Here is a 17104-nt window from a genome sequence, read left to right as displayed (position 1 = left end):
TTTAATGGTGTGACGAAAATATAATATGACCAAAATATTATCGTTCAATGTACACTTGAAAGACTATCAAAAATATATTGCATTTATTAAATTACGTGTGCTATAATTTTAAGGCATGTGTAAAAAAAAAATTATTTTCATCTCCAGTATCTTCTCAACTCTTAAATAAAAAGATAATACACTTCAACGCACATTTTTCTGTAAGTAAGGAGAGTAACGATGCTAACTAAACTAAAATTACGTGGCAGAATTGTAAAATTACTAAAATGGTGAAAGGTGATACAGATGGAATAAATTCATTGATTCCACGTTTATTGGCTTTACTAATACACAATACAAATTATTACAATCTGGATTTAAAATCCGACTTGCATATAGTTTTACACTCTATTCTAACAAAATTGCAATTACTCCCCAGTTTTTTTTTTTTTTCGATAAAATACAAAAGCAATAATTTTCCTTTCGGAAACTATGAGGTTGATTTACCTAAAGATTTCGACCATACTTGGAGTTTGTAGCGGCCAAGAGAGCAGCCCCAATCCCTGATCCGTCCTTGGAGTGCTCTATCACAATGTTTTGGGATGTTTCCGGTCCAAGAAGCTCGGCTACGGCCTCTTTTAAGTACCTTCTATACTGAGGGTACCGCTCATACAAGCCTCCGTCCATTGCCACTACCGTTCGTTTTCCGAAGATGGCATCTTCTGTATCTTCCTCTATCTTTTGAAGAATCCCCACTATCCCTGCGCCGGCTAATCGTGCAGCTCGCTTCACGATTGTGTCGCATACCTCTAGGACAATCTTCCTTGAACTTAGGTCGGACTCGACCTGTTTTGCAAGATCAGAGAAGATGTTTCGTCATATGATTGAAATATACAGGATTTGTTTACATAGAAACTGAAGTTCAAGAGGGTAGAGTAATGATGAAAAAGTTTTACCCCGGCTACGTTGTATAGGACTGATCCAACGGTGTGCAGATCTTCTGTGCCGTCTTGCTGCATTGTAGATAAATCCGGGGTTCTACAACAATTCGGTAATGTCGAGTTTCGGAAAAGATATGGACTTTAAAGTTTAGCCAAACACAATGAATTTAAAACCTAATTTAAGTGAATTGCACAGCAAGAAACCGAGATAAAGTTTTGAATTACCCGAGTACAAAAGGCATAGACAGTTTTTCTGGCACGGATTTCCCAAACAGAGAACCTTCTTCAGCCATATGCAGCAGAGCTCTTCGTGCAATTTCACCAAGGTACATTCCAGAGATTGTCTTCTCAAATATCTACAACATACAAACAATAGTTCATACATCAGAATAGGTTAAAAATAGAACAATAACATGACATTAAAACTCGAGTTTACCTGCTCTCCAGGATTGATACTAGCAGCATCCATATCTCTATCGAACACTGTTAAAGGAAGGCCTTTTGAGAATGCTCCCCACTCAAGGTTCACAATCTGTAAACAATCGAAATATCCATAAGACTCGAAAGCAACTACGATTCTCAAATAAGAACATACAAGAGACGAGGTTCACTCACTGTTCTTCCGGAAGGGGAAAACTCGCCTTGCAATTTAGGAATGCAATCCATCCGTTCCACATAGCAAGCATTCGTTCCAGTACCCAAAATAACAGCAACCATAACATCATCATCCCAATATCGAGCTCCGGCCAAAGTAGCTACCGTATCATTCACCTACGAACCCTAAATCAAATTAGAAACAGCTTCCGACATTGATAATACAAAGAATTTTAAATACATACCAAGGCAGACACTCTCATATCTATCCCTTTCCGATCCATAGCTTCATTCAGACAAGCAACAACATCTTTTCCAGCCTGCATACAGATTTTAAACACAGCAATGAACGTCAAAGGCAATGTACTTATCTTTGAGGAAGGTGTGACGGGCTCAGGATGTACTTAGGCTCTTATAAGACAAACGTGAGCTAGACAATGCCGGAGCATATGTTCTGTAATGAAGGAAGACCCTTCGCTGACGATTTTCTTACCAGAGTCAAAGAAAATCCAGGTTTATCTCATCTTCCTCGAGGACCATTCAACAAAGAACAACACATCATCGACAAACAACATAATGTAAGCCCCAAAAAACCCAAAATTGATAATACAAACCGTTCCAGAGACAGCAAAACCTTTGGTCCACTTAATCAATATTCCAGAATCAATGGATGTTTGCTTCACTGGGAATGAAAAAGTGAACCCAATTTCACCTTTTTTTCCAGGAAAGTTTCCACCTTTATTAGCAAAATTTGCCAAAGCTGAAGCAATAAAATCAAACAGCTCCTACAACATCATAAACATTTATTACAAGAGATTCAATTCATGTTCTTAAAGAAACAGAACAAAAACAATAGCAGCAAACCTCAGATGTAGCAGACATGAGTTCTTGTGGGATTGAAACTTGGTCGGATTCAATGGCGATCACACGCTTATCTTTCCCACCTAATTCAACCCTCAAAACACGAAAATTTGTTCCTCCCAGATCCAGTGCGTAAAACAATCCTTTTTCATCCCTATTTCAAAACAACAACATAAATCTCCATTTTTTAAGCTTAAATAAAACCAAAGTTTCAAACTCTTTTTTACGTACCCAGTAGGCAAACTATCGACGTAGCTGAGGATCATCTTGAGATCGCTGCCGCCATCAACGGCAAGGCCAGCACGGATATCATCAGACATGGAGGAGGCCACGTTGCGAAGAACCGGCAAAGGAGTGGCGCAGTCTTGCTGTAGCTTGGTTAACATGGGAGCCGCAGCCATTGAAACGAAGCTAGATCGGATGGACATCTTGAACCGAGATACTCCGTTCGTGGATCGCCTGGTACGGAACGATCCAATGGCTGACGGTGTTGCAGTTGCTATTGCAGTGACCGACATTGCGGTTAACGATTCCGCTCGAAATAACAGGAGAAAGAAGAAGTACAGTAAAAGTTTTTTCCTTTTTCCTGTTATATATATATATATATATATATATATATATATTGTGAGGTTGAGAATGAAGAAGGAAGTGTTGGATCCCACTTAAATTCATTGATGGGAAAGCTTGAACAGTTTGGTCTTTGGATGTACGAAGCTTTTGAGTTTAATTTGGTCACTCTATGATTTTATTATTAGAGGGTTTTATTAATGATAATGATTAACAGTGTTGTTAAATTAGAGCTTTAAGGACTAAAAGTTATGTCTTGAATAATAGATTGGGTGAAATAAAAGCTGAGGGATGAAATCTTATGTTTAGTATAATAGAGGGACTAAAAGTAGAATTTGAGCAAGAAGTAAAACAAACAACCTAACGGTATCTTTACCTCCCAGATGGATAGTTGGGTTTTGTTTTAAATAGAAAGAAAAAGGGGGTTTGGGGGTTTGGGGCGGACAAGTCGATGTTGACGTAGCATCTATGCTTTGTGGGTGTTCGGTCCATCCTAATTTCAGGATGTTTTTCTATTTGTCCACTTTCTTGTGTTTCTCTCTCATCTCTTGTACTGCCAGATAGTGATTGAATTTCATATAGAAATGGCTCTTTCATGTTAATGGGATTCTCTTCTATTAAGTTTAATCACCATATTTCTGAAGTTTTTTAAATGTTATTCGTTTAAAGTTGGTAATTTTTTTAATAAGTTGATATTATTTTTAATCGAGATTTTATTTCTCGATTTTAAAGTGAATCCGATAAGAGTATCTTATCGAGATAAGTTGTATGTGATACTTAGACACCTACCAAATGTGGACATTTATACAAATCTTTTTATTGAAAAGAGGTAAACTTTTTCGAGAAAACTCTTTCAATTGTTATATATACGGAATTGATTGACTCCTCGACAAGTCATAATATTTTTTATAAGATTTATGTCTTTTAACTTAAGACCACGAATTAACAAATTAAATTGTACCAAAAATTAAGAAAGGGTTTGCTTTTGGTCATTAAAGAAAAGGTATGAAGATTTTTTTATTACATATTCAGATTAGGACTAATGATTTTATAATTAATGACCAAAACTTGTTTTATAATTGTGGTAACATCTCTTTTTAAAACAAAACGTGAAATCAAAACTTCACTTATAATTCACAACAAAGTTAATACTAATTAATTATACACGAAATTACAAAATCATTAATTTTACATAAACTAATTAATTCAGCTGCTTGAATCAATATTAGATTGGATTAATTCCAGCTTTAAATTTTTTGAATAGTTTTGGGTATTGGTTAATTTCAATTTTAGGTCATTTCAATAAAGAAAAATACAATTTGGCCCTTCCTAAAAGTTAAAAATTCAATTTAAACCATCAATCCTTCCACTCTTACAAAATTGGGTAATTGAATTTTGCGTCTAATCAAAGGGATCTAAAGAAAGAGCTTATATTCTTAAAAAATAATCTGAGTTGGAATTATGGTTTTATCAAAAAAATTCCAAAGAAGGGGACTCAAAAATATGGTATTGGGCCCTTTTATAAGTTGGGTTTATAGTTAAAAAGTCCCTCTCGGTAGACGACCAGCCGAAATTTCAGAAGACCACAAAAAGCCCACCAACTTCACCTTCAATGCCAAAATATAAAAATAAAATACCAGTGAAGTGGACGCGAAGTAACGAAGCTCCCTTCCCACCCTATTTCCCCATTGCTCCCTCATATCAACTTGAAACCAACCTCCCCATTTCCCCTTTCCCATTCTTCAATATAGTCCAACTTCAAAAAGGGTTCCTTTCATCACTCTTTTGCCAACTTTCATATATATATATATATATAATGGAAGGTGAAGGTGGAGTTATGATGATTAAAAGGGCTGAGATAGATACTAGGGCACCATTCAGGTCGGTTAAAGAAGCTGTTGCCTTGTTCGGTGAGAAAGTTTTGGCCGGTGAAGTTTATGCCACCAAGCTCAAGGAGGTAAACATTTTTCTTTGGTTAAGGTATTATTGGTAGGTAGCCATGCTGAGATAGATATACTTTGTGTTTAACTCCACCTATAGGAGGTTGTGTTGTTTCCGGTTTGAGTTGTAACGAGTTTTATCCTTTTATTTTTATCCTTTTATCTTCAATCAATGGCTCAAACTAGTAAAAAAAAGTCACTCAATCCACCCAAATACTTAAAATTAATAAAAAAGAAATTAACCTAAATTAGTGTTGATGTTTATATCATTATTATTATTATTTTTTTAAATCTGATTTTTTTTCTAATTTTTCCCTTTTTTGAGCTAGTCGAATTAGAACTTGATGATTTGATTGTTTCAATCATCTATCCGACTTCAAAAACATTGCATTATAAGTCATATTGAGTTTGTGTAATTTTTAATTCGAGTTCATTTAAATTCGAATAGTTTTAAATTGTTAGCTTTTTTCATGATTAAATTAAGTGGTTTTTGAATTCAAGTGATTGTTCATATGTTGTTGCTTGTGGCTAAGTGCAAGTGTTTTGTTTAAGCTCTGCTACTCCCTACAGTTTTCTGGCTTTTTCATGTGATGGAATAAAGGTGTTAGACATAAAAATTAGTTTGGTATATTAATCTATTTAACCTTTATTTAAGGAATCAATCTCTGACTCTTGTTGAAGATATCTAAGAATTTCGTTAATAATTTATACTTTAAAAGAGGAAAATTATCCATCAAGGAAGCAAGTACCTTGTAGGCTAAGATATTTGTTTGTAAGATATCTGTTGCTGTTGCCATCTAAATTAAATTAACTAGTTTGCTGATAGATGCGTGGTGAAGCAAGTGGAAATGTTAATTCCAAGCTCGGAACCGTGGCAGCCGAGCTGGAGGAAACGAAAAATAACCTCGAAAAGGCTCGAGAAGAGAGTACAGCAATGGCGAATCATCTCACTTCTCTCAAAGAAGAGCTCGAAAGAACGAAGCGAGAACTACAAAAGATGAAGGATCGAGAAACCGAGAAACTAATGATGGAGTTTGAGATCGAAGACGTCAAGATCGTACCGGACACGACTAAATTCGAAGTCGAGAAAACACGGATGTCGAACGAGCGAGGACCGGAGCTTCAAAAGAAACGATACGTGACGTTCGCGAATCCGCCGTCCTTGGCTCAAGTTATGGTCCCACAAGGTGTGGAGAAATTAGAGAGACACCCTTCATTAAGAAGAAAGAAGAAACCATTGATTCCATTGATTGGAGGGATATTTTCCAGGAAAAAAGGAAACCCAGAAATTGCATCAAGTCCTTGAAATTGCTTCATAATTTCAAGAATTATAATACTTTCAGTTAAAAGTTCCAACAATAATTATCAACTAAATCTTTTTCCTCTTTCCCTTTTTTGTGAAGTTCTATGTTCCTTTTTTATGTACACTTTCAAGTTGTATCAGGGTAAGCTATAATCAGGATGTGGATGTTTTATAAGAGAGTTATGTAATAAAGTTTATAGTATTATTTTACTTTTTTTTGTACTTTATTTGTCTTTTAATTTTACTATGCGGTAAATACAACATTGAACTATAAATCTTCGATATTTGGTCTATTGATCATAAGTGTTCATCGCATAGCTCATGTCGTGGATTTGAATTATTAGGGCATGTGCCCAATTCCAGGGACGGGGAGGGCTATCACATATCTGGCTTTTTGCAGCTATCAAAGCTTAAATGGTCCAACCTCAATTTTGTGTTTGGGACCAGTTATTTTAGTTAGGTGGAGACAGACACCAACCCTTGGTAATGAAAAAAACATGAGCAACCCCAGTTTGCTGCTTTACTAGTCTAATGATGTTATTAAGTTTATTGGACCTTTAAGCAGCCTAGTTGGCCCATTAAATGTTTGGGTCCAAGGATTCAACCTTTTATCTTATCTATATAACTATATTGGACCTTTCTTGGTTGACATGTGGATCAATCTCCCCCCTTTTTATGCATTATATAGTAAATTTGTCAAATTTCAGTTTTAATCCCTAGGCTATACTCAAATTTCAAATTATATAGTAATGGTTAATTTTCAATTTTGATCATGTGCTATATTTGAATTTAAAATTCAATCTTTATACTTCAATTTTTTAATATAATCTGGTACTCAATTTGTTACACTGTCATTGATTAGCCCAAATACTGTATTTTGATTAAAATATTGATGTAACTTTTAAAATTGTTAACATTATTAAAATTATTTGTTAGATACAAGTCCATTGCAATGGTTTTTTTGTTACATAGCTATTGAGTATTATTTTTAAGAAAATTTAAAATGCTACCCTATTGAATTTAATAGAAGAATTTAACGGTGTTAACAATTAAATCTAAATTTTAATTTTAAACAATAGAAAGATTAAATTTCTAAAATCAAAAGTATGGAGACTAAATCTCAAGTATACAAAGAGAACAAAGGCTTGAATTATATTTTAATATCTAAATATTTACTCTATATTTTAACCCAAAAACTAATTAATATTTAACCTGACACGAAGCATGATAGGATCCATACTAGCTAGTACTTGTTAATTGAGTGTCAGGCACTAATTTTGGGTCAGGTGAATTCAAGTTAATTTTGGTTTTGGTCAATTTCGTATTCAAATTTTAGGCTCGAGTTTTATGGGTTGACTTAGAATAATTTGAAACATTTTGGATTTTGGTCACTTTATTTTCAATTAATTTTGGGCTATTTGTTAGAGTCATTTCGAATTGAAGTTGTTTAAATTTTGGATTGTTTGGGCTTGTCAAACTAGTTTTAAGTTAGGTTAATTTAATTTTAAAAAGTTTAAGTTATTTTGTTTCGGGTTTGAGGTTTAGGTTTTATTGACTAGTCCAAAATTATTCGAATCATTTTAGATTCTAATCACCCTCAAGTTCAGGATGATTGGAAGCCTTGATAAACCTGATCGAAAAAAAAGAAAAAAGAACATTTGCTTATGGAGATTTATTCTCAATGTACAAACAGATAACAGACATTCCAAGTTTCCATGTCTCTATGTATGTATGTAATAAACCAAAAAAAAAAAACTTAAAAAAAAAGAGACAAGAAAAATTGTAATAAAGAAGAACAGCATGAAAACATCGAAAGATTAAACCAAAACATCAGATCGCCGACCATCCGAAATCCCTTCTTGTGCTGCTGACTTATTAAAGAACTCAATACAATCCGCAATGGCTTCACTGTAATGCGAATGTGAAGAATAATAAGAGCTACATGAAGTCTTCGGTGGCTCGAACCTCTCACAGTTCTTTTCCTTACAGGCACCGCCGCCGCCCATATTTGACTTGCCTGAAAACACCAGCCGCATAAGAACCTTACGGAAACGATTAAACAGCTTCATCGCCGAGAAATTTAACTTGGGGGAGGAGACTGAGTTAACTCGGTCTTCACTGTCCTTCACTTGTATAACAAAGCTCATAATGGTGATTAGTGATAACCCTTTGTTTTTTGCTTTGACAGGTGCCTTATGGGAAGTGTGACTTGCTATCATGTCATGTATGTCCTTTAATGGTGTATGTATATAAAGGGGGAAGTTTATTCTATTTTTGAAAGCTCAAAGTGCTTATTGAGAAAAGGGGGGAAAAGGGAATGGTTGGCGAAGACCATGTGGCCAAATCATTTGCAATGGGACTTTCACTTTTTATAGCAAAATGTAGTTTGTTTATTCCATGTCTTTGATTGAGTATCTTCAACTGCAAGTAGTATTCCAAGAAAAAATAACACAAAAGTTTCTAATATATCAACTTTTGATTTGTAAAGATTTTCCACAAATTTGGAGAGGATATTATTATTTTTTTATAAGTTTTATTGAGAGATTTTCGATTCTTTAAAATGAAGTTTGTGAAGTATAATTTATTCGGAGTTAGTAGATTTCTTAATAGTTTGGTATTATTTTGAGTAAGGATCTTGTGTCTTATACAATTTGCCAAGAGTTCAAGTGTCTTATATGCTATAGGGCACAGGTTTAAGTCAACTATGCTCAACGCTCATGACTAGTTTTCTCAGGCACTCCATGGAGGTGCTCCTACTTTGTGGATTTGCTGCCTCCTTAGGCGCTCAAGCTCTTGGCAGAGTTTTGAAACAAAACCCCCAACCACAGGCAATACTATAATTGTTGAGGGCTTCATCTCATGAACTTCTCTAAAAATTCTCTCAAAAGAGTTGAAGATCCCTTAACAAGTTTGTTCATACTTTTGGAATGACGAAATTTAGGTCTCATATGACATTTACGTTGAATATTAACCTTTATGAGTAATAATTTCGAGCAAAATAAAACAACTGAAATATATATATTAGTATTAATTGCATCAAACGTCTTTAAATTAGTGTTTGCATTCTAAATTGATATTTAAACTTCAAGACATTATAATTAAATCCTTAAAGCATATATTATTATTGAATTAATCAAACTATTCATTCTATTAGTCCAGCCTCCGCTTAGATGTTAAATATCAATTTGGACCCAACATAGAACATATTTAAAACATGTGGATTAAAGTTATATAACTTATATCTAATATGTTAAAAAAACACACAATGTCATTAAAATTAAGATATCAAATTCAAGCAGTTCATATGGCGTGCGCACACGTATCCACAATGTAACTTTACATGCTTTAAATATATTCCACGTCATATAGGATGATAGAAAAACCTGATTGAGACTAATATACTTTGAGTACTTAACATGTTTGAAAGTTTGAGAATTAATTTAAAAATTATAATTATAATTTGAGAATATTCAATGGAATTAAGAAATAATAAAAAGAATGATCATAAATCTTGTAATCTTTTTTTCTTTTCCCAAAAGGGATATTGTGTTAAATTAATATTGCTTATCTACAATTTTTTCATAAAAAATATAGATTGATTGTCTGCCGTGTAAGCCAAATTCATGCACGATGGACTTGGCAAAGTTTAAAAGGCAAAAGGATTACAAGTGGTGATGAATGATGAATGACCCTCATTGTCCCCATAAAATAAAACCCTTAGAACAATCAACATTTTGTAGGGTGTATAGAAGGAATCAAGCTCATATCAAAAAAATAGTGTTTGCTATTGTGATTATTCACTTTTATTGTCTTTTTATCATTTGTCTAAGTAGTTCAAATTTTTCATTAATTTTGTTGAGAGGAGATTGAATCCTTTTAAAAAAAAATTCAAAATTTTATGTATTCAAAATTTACAGATTATTAGTCAAGTGGTAGCATATATGTTCATCATTGTCATTTAATGGGCATGGTTCAAACTCTACTAAGCGCATAAGTTCACTTCCTTTGGTCAGAAGCAAAAGTATTGTGACAAGTAAGGGCCTTGACTCTCAAAATGAAAAAAATTGTAATTCAACCTCTCGTAAATGGTTAAATAAGTTAATATATGACAAAATTATAAGTAAATAAATCATAAAATTATATTTTGATCTCTCAAAAATTTATAATTCACCCTCCAAATTTTCTGGATTTGTCCCAGCCTTGGTAAGTGGCCGTGCACCACACATAGCTTGATTCAACGAGGTGCTACTACTCTATTGAACCTATTGCCCCAAGCACTCAGGTTCTTTGTAGAGTCGAACGACAATATCTTAACTCAACTTGAGGACAATTCCAACCTATTGAAAGATTCATTGACTTTAAATAAATAACACTTTAAAAACTTGTCTAAAAAATTTTTGAGCTCCCTCATAAAACCTAAACAAGTTTCATTTGATAGTTAATTTTGTTGATCCTTAATTGTGGAATGTTTTTTTCTGGCAACAAAGCTATGGATCAATGATTGAATAGGCAAGTGCCTATAAAGCAAAACAACTAAATCTGTTAGTGAGATATTTGAGGCAAAGAAATTTGTGGTCCTAAAACAAAGCTAAAATTTCACAGTTTAGCTCACCTACGTTACATGACCCAATCACTAAAGAAACCCCATTTTTTTAGCTGAAAGAGTGAAACATGATGAAGAGATGAGACGAGAATCATTACAAGTGGAGGCTTAGGATAATGATTTGTTAAGACAAACATAATTATGTCTCGTACTTCAACTAAAACAAAAGTGGAACAATCATGAGGTTTACCACATTTTCCTGTTAGGTTTCATTAACAATTAACAATATGAAGATATTAGGTCTTTTTTTCCCCTCTAAGTTGTTGGGCTTTCATAATTATCTCCTTAGTTCACATATAACAAACCACAATAAATTAAATTAAATTATGGCAACACATTCATAATGTGTGTAAAAATGTTATTTTAAAATATATTTATTAAAAATTTATATAAAATTCAAATGAAATTTTGGTTGAATTCGACCAGAAATTAAAGGTTTGATACTCAATTTGAGTTCAATTAAACAAAAATTTTGAAGCTCGAGACTTGATTAAATTTGTTTATCAATTTTCATACTCAAGATTAAAGTCGAGCTCGCTTAAGTTCGTTTGTATTCAAGCTCAAACTCGTTCGTACTTGAGTTCTTTCTATACATAATGAGAGGAAAAATACAATTTCATAAGATGATATTAAAATGAAAAGCTCGATTAAACTTGTAAGCTATTCCAATCAAGCATTATGATATACGAATTCAACTCAACCAATAGCTCAAGCTTAACTCAATAATTACTTAATTGAAATTAATTTTTTATTTAAACTTGATAAGTTGGAAGCACTAATTTCTCAATTACCCACGGTTGAGCATAAAAGAAAGGATAATATTGATGGTCTGGGCTATGGCATCATCAAAGAGACCCTTTTAGGTAGCTAGAGTTGGAGTTTTAGGATGGCATAAAAAGTTGAAAACCCAAGTAAACTAAAAATTTGGACCTCTTTTTGCGTTGGATCGCACAAAATACCTTAACCCATATAGCCTAATAGGAAAATTTTCATTTATAAATCTTCTTTTAGGGCACTTAGTTGCTTAAAACTGCATGCCACATTACTCTCTTTCAACCTACTTGTACACTTAGTTGCTTTTATATTGTTGCATGTTGTATCATGCCTATATGGTTCTCTTAGTCATCTAGCACCACAGGCAATATCGAGATGTTAAAAAATCATTATGACCAACAAGTGTTGTTGGATGTAATGATAAATTATATTGTATTTTTAAGAAGAAAACTTAGATTTGAATCTTAAAAAGATAACATTGTTGGGAAGAATAACTATAAACCTGAAATGATTAATATTAATAAACAGTCAAAGAAAAAAAATTATAATGATTTTATGAACAATTTCTTCATTGAGAAAACAAATACATCCGTTCCTCAAACACTAACAAGTTTGTTCCTGTAGTCAAGTACATTAGAAAGTAGAAAATTTGACAGAAAAATAGATGGGGAAAACTAAATACAGAATAGGAAAAAGGGAAAAAAAGAAAAAGAAAAAAGGGATTTCACAATTTAAGGTTCCTTTTTCCAAAATCACTCAGTCCAAAAATCTTTGCCCATTGCTTGTAGGACTTTCAGTCATCATCTTTAAATTCCCTGTTAAAAAACAAACCATAGAATCGTAAATGAAGCTTGGCTCTAGAACGTTTCTTGTACGGTGATTACATGAATAGAGTCAAATATCGAGTTATTATCATATTGCTATGCTCCCTATTACCTAGTTAAGTGACAGAGAGTGTACGTACCTGCGATCAAGATACCGAGGCTGAATCCCACTACCTTGGCAAGTAGTGCATGTTAAGGAACCAATTCCTTCGCAATTGACACATTTCGAGACTTCTTTTTCGTTTCCACCGAGCTCTACGGTAATTGTTCCACTTCCCATGCAAAATCTACACCTCTCTGCATCATTCACAAACACTTTGAATTGCTGAATGAACAAAAACGCTCTCCTTTCATTATATACGTGATTCTTTCAACTAGACCAAGGAGCAAATCATTAGCAAGTTGCATTCATGCAAGGATCTCAATAGATAGTGTGGATTTAGATATTTACATATGTTTGAGATAGAATGGATCCGGATATTAACCCTGAGATATCAATTATCAAGATCCACTTTACTTTTGCAAATAACGGTTCGGATTTGGATATCTAAATCGATTGTCCATCCCTACATTCCTATGTTCATCAAGCATCAAAACCTATAATTTCTTTTAAATTTTGTTACTTACAATCTGTTGGGGTTATTTACATTTTTGGTAACATAATTTAACATTAATTTTTATGTAAATCCTAAACTTTTAATTTCCTTAAATTACAGCATTGAACATCCACTATTAATAAATTAAGTTACCTATGCCAATGCCACCTTTGTCAAATATTTCTCATAGAAAAATCGGCTCTTGATTTTATTTAGAAAACAAGTCATGCTATGGAAAATATTTACATTAAAACTATTCACCGAAGTTAGCATAACTGATCTAATTTGTTAACAATAAGATGAAATTGATAATATAACATGATGAAAATTACTGATACGTTCAATGACTTCTAAAGTAATTTACCCCAAATATATATCTATTGTGAATAAACCACAAATCATTGTTATACTAGGGAAAGGATAGCTTACGGGCACCGGAGCCATTGCAAGGGAAGCATGGTTGGGTATTTTCTCGGCTTGCCTGCAAAATAAATTGACCCCAATTTTGAGTTTTCAATCTTAAATTCTATAAAGTTGCTACATTATTGAAATCCTAGTTCAAATTAAAGGGAAAAAAATTCGACTTACAGCGTTATCGATTTGAGTTTCGTAGAAGATGGGAATGCCAATCCCAACCGCAACGCTGACAAGCCCAACCGACACTGCTACTATCTGAAAACAGCTTTTTCCATTTTAGTAAGTATAGAATTATATAAATATTGTAGCAATTGAAAAGGGGGTAGAGGAAGAACTGTGTTCTGATCAAGATCAACGGCTCTGATGCAAGGATAAGATGGCGGCGACCGGTGATTCCTTCCACATTTGATGGATAATGACGGAGTTGAGTGTTTGAGTGGACAGCAAAGGAACGGAGAGTGAAGACGAGAGAGCGAAGGGGTCATCGACATTTTCTTTCTTTCTCCTTTTTTTTTTTGTGCGTGAAAATGAAGCGCCAAACAATGGCGGATTTTAGGATTATGTCTTTTATTTTGTGTGATTGGTATCTCGATTTCAATGTCAGCCACTAGACAGTTGCAGGATTTCATAAGCTCCACGTGGCGGTCTTTATATTGCCTGTTCTTTTTTATGGACTTGGGCTATAGAAGCCTCTTTGGATTAGTTTTGGGTTTTGACAACCCAAACTTTCTCCCGCCTGAAATTTTCATGTTTAAAAACACTTTTTTCAGTGTATAAATAAAATATATGTTAGTGTAATAAATTGATATTTTTATCGAAATACTTAAAATTATTTATAGTCCATTTCTAACTCATAAATAAGATGATAATAAGTTTCAGCATACTCGACCTCACATTCTCCTAATGATGCTTTATAAATGATATTTTATTAATGACTACTCATGTTTACAAGTTTTAAGATTAATATAAAAGTAATTGATAACTTTATTTATGATTTTTCATTATATTAAATTAAAAAAAACTTTATAAAGTGTATTTTAGAACATTTAAATGACAATATAATTGTTCAAAAGGATTGAGCATAAAGTTCTTAAAAATAAAATAAAATGCGTGCAACGGGTATGTCTTTGTGTTCCCGAATACCAATACTGACCTGCTCCAGTGGCGCTGAAATCAACCCATAATCTTGTCCTATTGACTCTACTTTCAATTATTCTAGTTATATTGTATTTTATTTTTATATTTAAAAAAATATGTAGATTATACGTATATGATAGATTATAGAGTAAATTTGACATTCTATTCAAAATTTTATTTATTTTTATTGTTACAAATTTATCTTTTACGTTAGTAAAAGGTACACGTAACACAATACATATAATTATCTAGTTATTTTATCTACTAAGTCAATTTTTAAGGGAAGAAATGGATGAAAATTTTAATAAAAACGACTAATTTGCTCTTTAAGCTAACAAATAGTGATTAATTTACCTTTTTTTTAGTGAATGTGACAAAATGCAACCTGATTTCTAGTATACGGGCCTCCATGGTACTTTTATCACGATAATGCTGGTGGAATGATTATATTTTGTATTGTTCCCTACCTTTACTAGGTGTCATATTGCATTTTATTTTTCTACAAAAAATAAGCATATTAGTCCCTTTTATATTAGATCAAAGAGTAAATTGGTTTTATTCTGTTAAAAAATTCATTCATTTATATTGTTAAAAACTGATATGGCTAACAAAATAACTAAACTGTGGCATGTAACGTGTGACTGTCACATGTACTCCATGTTGACGTAAAAGGACAAGTTCTTAACAGTAAAAATGTATAAAATTTTTAATAAAAAAATTAATTTACCCCTTAATCTAATCTACGTAGACTAATTTATTTACTTTTTGAGTAAATGAAGTATAATGCAATTAAGTTCCGAATTAGTAGATGCTATCAAAGGGAGAGAGGATGCCATACGCAAAAAGGAAGAGACTCATAGAATGGAAGCAAATAGAGCTTTTGCACATTTTCGTTAATCCATGAATAAGATTGATATAGACACATAGATCATGGATCTATGCATCTCGATTTGAAAATAATCAATAGAAAAGGAAAGAATCGAAATTGATCGATATATTTCTCAAAACAAACGAAAAGGAAATTAAAGCTGAAACATAAATCATGGATCAACTATGAGATTTTTGGTCCTATTCATGGGAATTCCGTAAATATTCCCACTCAAAAGATAGAAAGTTCGAAAAACTTGAGATTTTTTTTTAGATTGGATGTAGTTACTAATTCATGATCTGTCATGTACAAAATAAGAACTTCATTCTCAATTTTATGAGAATTTTTATAAAAGCTTTTCATTTGCTTCTCTTCGATAAAAGTTTTATTTTCTCAGAATGTATTCTAATTTTTGGTCTAATTCTAATACAATATTCTATTTGAAAGGTAAAACACACCCAAATCCATATGAGACACCCAAATCCATATGATGACACGAAAATACTAATCAATATATAAAATTTTTGGTTATTTGGTAGTGGCTTGTGGCTTTGAATGGCAATGATTAAAATCAAGAAATTTAACATCTCATCATCTCTAAATCACACTTATAAAATGGGATGCCACTCATGGCTACAGTGTGCAAAATTGTATCCAAGAGAGGAGTGGGAGTGTTAGATTGAGAGTGACAGCCCACCAAACAAAGCATAATGAGGTCACGCTGTTGAATTAAGTCTATGGAGAGACCCATTTGTCCCATGATCCCCATGGACCGATCCTTGTTGTTACCATAGCATCCCCATGTTCATTGCTTGCCTTCCTTTTTATCCCCCATTTTGGCTTGTTTTGGTTTTTGTCTTCCGGGCATGCCCACTAATTTTACTACATCAATTGAGAAACGTAGAATCCAAGGTTTTAGGAGGGGGGAAAAGAAGAAGAATACCTTCCCCACCACATGGCTTCCCTTTTGCCCTCATCTATCATTGATTAACATTTGTTTAGTGACTTTTCTTCCTTTTTCAGTTCTTGCCCCATCCCTTTTTAGTTTGCTTCTAATTTACACCACCATGGCCAGGGGATTGGTTGAGAGGAATGGAATGGATACATCAATAGACTTGTTAACTCTTACTCGAGTTTTAAAATATGATTTGATCAATTCAAAACTTTTATCCGATTCAATTCAATTTAACCTAAAATAACTCTCGAAAACGTTAGAAAAAGTAATTTGAAATGAGCTAAATTTTAAATGGTTCGAACCCATAATGATCCGACTAGAACAATCTTGACCTCAAACCTAAAATAATAGTACTAAACTCGAAATTATTTTTAAACTCAAATTGACTCAATTCAAGTTGATCAAATACAAACCAACTTAGCTCATTCAATTTACACTATTACTTAAAACTTTGATTGTGCTAGTATCACCCTCAATCGGATCTCAACTCGTGTAAAATTACTAAAAATCTAATATTTTTATAAAACAATTAATATAATATTAATGTTATTTTTATTATTTTACATATAATTTAGAAAAATACATACAAATAATAAGATTTGAACCCAATTTTTTTACATACATTACGAATATGCTATAATCTAATATGTATATAATCATTTCAAGTCATGATAATCTATGTACCATACTTTTCTTTAATAGATGGAAATTCTAAATACCATACTTGATTGAAGGATAAAGTTTT

The 17104-nt window shown here is 32.8% G+C and overlaps 4 protein-coding genes across 4 annotated transcripts; 1 reads left to right on the top strand and 3 right to left on the bottom strand.

Annotated features, from left to right (window-relative positions):
- Positions 1-286: 286 nt before the first annotated feature.
- LOC108458241 (hexokinase-2, chloroplastic) lies at positions 287-2962 on the bottom strand. Its single transcript, XM_017757555.2, has 9 exons — positions 2607-2962; positions 2379-2529; positions 2129-2299; positions 1760-1834; positions 1536-1691; positions 1357-1452; positions 1146-1276; positions 936-1017; positions 287-825 (listed from the first exon to the last, which is right to left on the bottom strand). Exons 1-9 carry the CDS (start codon positions 2891-2893, stop codon positions 487-489), a joined length of 1488 nt encoding a protein of 495 aa, XP_017613044.2. The 5' UTR covers positions 2894-2962; the 3' UTR covers positions 287-486.
- A 1625-nt stretch (positions 2963-4587) lies between these two features.
- Positions 4588-6395, top strand: LOC108459969 (WEB family protein At1g75720). The gene is made up of 2 exons (XM_017759362.2): positions 4588-4899; positions 5709-6395. The coding sequence occupies exons 1-2, from the start codon at positions 4759-4761 to the stop codon at positions 6186-6188; spliced, it is 621 nt and encodes a 206-aa protein (XP_017614851.1). The 5' UTR covers positions 4588-4758; the 3' UTR covers positions 6189-6395.
- Positions 6396-7947: 1552 nt separating this feature from the next.
- On the bottom strand, positions 7948-8401 carry LOC128293857 (uncharacterized). Its single transcript, XM_053029416.1, has one exon. It carries the CDS (start codon positions 8330-8332, stop codon positions 8003-8005), a length of 330 nt encoding a protein of 109 aa, XP_052885376.1. The 5' UTR covers positions 8333-8401; the 3' UTR covers positions 7948-8002.
- Positions 8402-12113: 3712 nt separating this feature from the next.
- Positions 12114-14013, bottom strand: LOC108459515 (protein SPA, chloroplastic). Its single transcript, XM_017758900.2, has 5 exons — positions 13735-14013; positions 13571-13654; positions 13412-13463; positions 12527-12683; positions 12114-12377 (listed from the first exon to the last, which is right to left on the bottom strand). Exons 1-5 carry the CDS (start codon positions 13888-13890, stop codon positions 12356-12358), a joined length of 471 nt encoding a protein of 156 aa, XP_017614389.1. The 5' UTR covers positions 13891-14013; the 3' UTR covers positions 12114-12355.
- Between the last annotated feature and the right edge of the window lie 3091 nt (positions 14014-17104).

This window comes from Gossypium arboreum, chromosome 6 (genome assembly GCF_025698485.1).
Source record: "Gossypium arboreum isolate Shixiya-1 chromosome 6, ASM2569848v2, whole genome shotgun sequence".
In the NCBI taxonomy this organism is placed as follows: domain Eukaryota; kingdom Viridiplantae; phylum Streptophyta; class Magnoliopsida; order Malvales; family Malvaceae; genus Gossypium; species Gossypium arboreum.
Note: the sequence above shows the minus strand (reverse complement) of the source record. Positions and strands in the feature narration are given on the sequence as shown.